Consider the following 4,901-nt stretch of genomic DNA (forward strand, 5'->3'; position numbering starts at 1 on the left):
CAAATATTACTCCAAGGTTTCTCACTGTAGCACTGGAAGCTAAAGTAATGCCATCCAGGTTCATTACAAAACCGGAAAATTTAGCTCTGAGTTTTTCAGATCCAACGAGAATTACTTCAGTCTTATCTGAGTTTAAGAGGAGAAAATTTCTAGACATCCAAGTCTTTATGTCTATGAGACAATTTTGTAGCCTATCGGGCTGATTTGTTTCATCTGGTTTAAAGGATAAGTATATCTGAGTATCATCTGCATAACAATGAAAGTTTATTCCATGCTGTCTAATAATTTTGCCTAAAGTCAAATCAAATCAAAGATACTTTATTCATCCCCGAGGGGAAATTCAGAGTTCAAGCCAGCTCGTCCAAGGTCAGACATACAGACATGTAACATTCATGACAAAAGAGCAATACAGAACCGCGCTAAGCTCAGGCCATGCAGCTATTATACCAGCGCAGCCTTACAATAGATCAGAACAGAGATACAATAGGATCATAGGGGGTCGAGGGCAAAAAAAGGTCATGTAACTCCGGGCCGCGCCAGGAAGACGCGGTCTGAAAATACAGAGAAAAAAACCTCATACACTGAAGCACAGACCAAACAAAACACACAAAGTCCAGGAAGGCGGTGAGTCATGTGGGAGGGGACCGGGGGTAGATGAGTAGGGGCGACAGAGCGTCTTTGAACATGTCTTCTTCCGTTCTCAGGGGGGGTTGCGCCGGCCCAAGGCCACTGGGAAGCCGAATCCAGATATGATTGTTGTTTGGGTTCCAGGCGAGGAAAACAATTTGCCCTCGGCCTTGAGTCCATAGCCGATCTCAGGCAGGTAGCTCCAAACAACCAAATGGGGGAGGGGGGGGTCAATTTCCACCGATTCTAGCAGACATTTTCTCCATGTTTTTATCGATTCTGCGGACCAGCTCCAGGACCTTGGCCAAATGACCAGTATGGACCAGACTGGCATCCTGCTTATGGTCGAGTCCGGTCAGTACAAGAGTCTGTGCACTGCTAGCCCGGCACATACCTTTACAGAATACAGGCAGCCTGCCAGTTGTTGCCAGAATCTCACGGGTCTTCAGGTAGATCAGGACTCCACCAGCGCCAATCCGATCCCGATCATCAGAATCCCGATCACCAATAATCCAAAGATGAAAACATCCTCCATGTCCTCAGAGGACAGAACCGCCAGACACATCGGTCTCCACCTGGCCCATGAGTCCTGAACGTATCCAGCTGGAAGCGTCCCCTCAGGACAGGCGGGCTCCCCTCTGCCTGATTTTCGGGTTGAGAAAATTTGATCAATTGCATTGAGAGACCAGCCGATCAAATCCATGATGTAAATTACAGAACCTTGAGGAACTCCATGAGTCTATCAGATAAATATGATTTAAACCAGCTTAACGCTGTACCTGTAATTCCAACCACCTGTTCTAGTCTTTGTAACAGAATGTTATGATCGACTGTATCAAATGCAGCACTAAGATCAAGCAAGATAAGTACGGACACAAGTCCTTTGTCTGAGGCCATAAGAAGGTCATTAGTAACTTTCACCAATGCTGTCTCAGTGCTATGATGAGCTCTAAATCCTGACTGAAACTCCTCGCATAAATTATTTCTGCTCAGGTGGGCATGTAGCTGAGTTGAAACTATTTTCTCCAGAATTTTGGACATAAACGGGAGGTTAGATATAGGTCTATAATTTGCTATCACCTCTGGATCCAGAGATTGCTTTTTAAGTAAAGGCTTGATTCCAGCAGTTTTAAATGATTGTGGTACATATCCTGTCACTAAAGACATATTGATAAGATTTAGTAGTGCTGTATTAATTAAAGGGAAAATGTCCTTAAAGAGGCTCGTTGGGAGAGGGTCTAAGATACAGGTGGATGGTTTAGATGAAGCTAATATTTTAGTTAATTCAGAGGGTTGGACAGGACAGAAACTATTTAGACACAAGTCAGATCCTGGTTCTAAGGATGCTTCGGAGACCACAACAGGCTCAACATTATAGGTAGAAGGAAGAATATTGTGGATTTGATCTCTAATAGTGTCAATTTTATTCCTGAAAAAATACATGAAATCATCACAGCTAAGTGAGAAAGGAATACATGGCTCCACAGCGCTCCGGCTCCTAGTAAGCCTGGCTACAGTGCTGAAAAGAAACCGAGGGTTGTTTTTGTTTTCCTCTATCAATGATGAATAATAAGCTGTTCTTGCCGTACGTAAGGCTTTTTTGTATACAATTAAACTTTCTTTCCAGGTTAAGCGAGACTCCTCTAGTCCTGATGAACGCCATCTGTTTTCCAAACGCCTTGATGCCTGTTTTAGAGCTCGAAGCTGGGAATTAAACCAGGGAACCTTCATAATCTTACCTAATTTCAGCAACCTTTCATTCTCAACCTTTTTGCAACACAGTACCCCTTGTAAAATATTGTTTCAGCCAAGTACCCTCTGACCACTGCAAAGTATTTTTAGTTAAGAAAACATGAAATACAGCACTTTGTCATTTGTGTTTGGTGTATTAAACTTTTGTTTGCATTGTCAAGGCGACAGTGACTGATGGATATGATTTGGCGCATAACAGTAGGGGCTCAATTCAAGTCGGGATGTGGGATTTTAGGAGGAAAGATTGTGTAAATCTAAATGTTAATTCAGTTTATAAATGTAAACTTACATTTATTGAAATATATTGAATATTTATATAATATTATATTTATATTATTATATATAAGGATGTTTTAAAGAAAACATAAAAGATGGATTCAAATATTTCCAAGTACCCCCTGGAATGCCTTGACGTACCCCCATTTGAGAAACAGTGATCCACAGATTCATAGAATTAAGAGGAATCTCTGTGTGCTGGGACAAGGCTAGACATTGCTGTTCCTCAGAGCACCATCAGTTCTATCATCATCCTCTCAGCAACAGCAGTGTGGAACTGGGATGGTCATGTGACCCTCCAGCTGATCTACGGAGGTTTTCCAGCGTTTCTATCCGTCCAGGAGGTCTACAATCCAGATGTAGTGTTTATTCAGAGACTCTAGATGGTAAATCCACCATTATTTATCACATCTTCATCACCATCACTACCATGTTGCTAAGAGACCTCTATTTTCACCTGGACATGATGATGAAGACACTTCCTGTCAGACTTTCCACCAATCAGAGAGCTTAAACTGACGGTAACGTCCAATCAGGAGCAGCCAAAGATCAACAAGTGATGAGAAAAGCAGGAAAATAATGATTCTCTATGGCTGGAATAAAGCCAGGAAGACGTTTGGGATGCAGCTGAGGTGGAGGTGCTGCAGTGAGGATAGCAGGTAGATAGTAGCAGGAAGACGTGTGGGAACATGGAAACAGTGTGTGTGTTTCAGTACCAATATTTTTAAAGTCTAATGCACTTTTAGGATTATCAGAGGTGTCCCACAGGGATCTGTATTCACTGCCCACTTCTTTTTCTTTAATAGGAAGATATACATGCTTACATATACATCTTACATTCAGCAACATCTGTCAGAGCTGCAGCTGAAAAAATCCTGTCTGTCATCAAAGCGAAGAGGATGTAACCATGGAAACAGATCTTGTATTTAACTGTAACAACGCCACATTCTCCACCAGGTGGACACAGTGGGAATTCCCAGCTCCATCTGTGACATTTGGGAGCAGCTGGGAGAGCCGGAGAAATGCCGTTACACATGGGACACCGGGGCCAACACAAACAAGGAGATCAGGTTCAAATGTCGCTTCCGCTTTGACAGAGTTTACCTTCGGCGCGCTGCGAAAGAAGGCGTCCCGCGCCTGGACCCCCACAGCATGGCCTTGATCGGGCTGGAGAAGCTTTGGTGTGGCCGTTACACCAGCGATCACTGGGGAATCTACTGCACATTCTCTGTTGAGTAGCAATGGCACCTGAATCCAGGCCTCTTTCCAAAAACATGAGGTGATGCCTCACACCAAGTCTAGAAACTTCCAATGTTGACTCTACGGACGTTCGATTTTATCGGCATACCGATGTTATTGTTGTACTGATATTATTGTCATACTTATATCATCATCATACTGATATCATCGGCATGGCGATATTATCGGCTGATATTGACATTAAAATGTGATATCAGAAATGATCAGTTTCAGTTTTTACTATTTTAATTCCACCACGTTTGAACAACAAGCACATGTCTATATGTCAAACTCTTTTATCTAATTCTCCTCTAACTCAAAATGACAAAATATAAGAGACATCCAGTATAGTTTTCTTGCTTAAAAAATATCAGTATTGGTTGATGTCTGTGTAGAAAATTAAAAGTAAGACTAAATCAGTATATTGGATATCTTTTAAAAAAAAACTGATATTGAACATCTCAAGTAAAATCCCAACCAACTTGACATGAACCGTATGCAGCATTTAGCTGCGACTGAGAATTCCTAAACTTTAACTGATAAAGACCATGAAAGGCAGATTTATGATCAGGAACATGCATGATGAAGACAGCTGACTGCATGCAACACAAAGTTTTTATCTGAACCGTTTTCTCTTTTATTTTATTCTGAAACGCTACAGAGATGTCCTGCCATCCTAACATGTCAACAACAAATGAAACAACAAAGAGATAAACACTTGAAACATGTTTACCTCTAATACAAGGCTCAGGTTTGGATCATCCAGTTGTTTTATGCTGTAAAACAACATTTTACTCTGTGTACACATCAGCAAGGAACTGCATGTTCCCTGGAATATGAATGTGATAAATAAAGTTTTCCCCTTGCTGGACAGTGTGATGTGTTGTCTGAGTGGATATTCTGATTTACAGTGGGAGCTGTAGGCCTTAGTTTTTGTCTGAACATGATCAGCTGAGTCAATGATCAGTTCATAATCCAGGTAGTTACTACAACGTTGAGTTCTTGGT

General features: G+C 41.7%; 1 protein-coding gene across 1 annotated transcript in view; it reads left to right on the top strand.

The window, feature by feature from the left end:
- The window catches only part of LOC306773888 (tyrosyl-DNA phosphodiesterase 2-like), a gene marked incomplete at its 5' end in the record, with an annotated part of 12,113 nt that extends 7,461 nt beyond the window's left edge, over window positions 1-4,652 (top strand). Inside the window, one exon of the mRNA XM_079263832.1 lies at window positions 3,613-4,652. Within this exon, the coding sequence (XP_079119958.1) occupies window positions 3,613-3,894 (282 nt within the window). The 3' untranslated portion in view covers window positions 3,895-4,652. The remainder of the gene's footprint in view (window positions 1-3,612) is intronic.
- Window positions 4,653-4,901: the final 249 nt, after the last annotated feature.

This window comes from Telmatherina bonti, assembly GCF_933228915.1.
Source record: "Telmatherina bonti genome assembly, chromosome: 24".
Taxonomy (NCBI): domain Eukaryota; kingdom Metazoa; phylum Chordata; class Actinopteri; order Atheriniformes; family Telmatherinidae; genus Telmatherina; species Telmatherina bonti.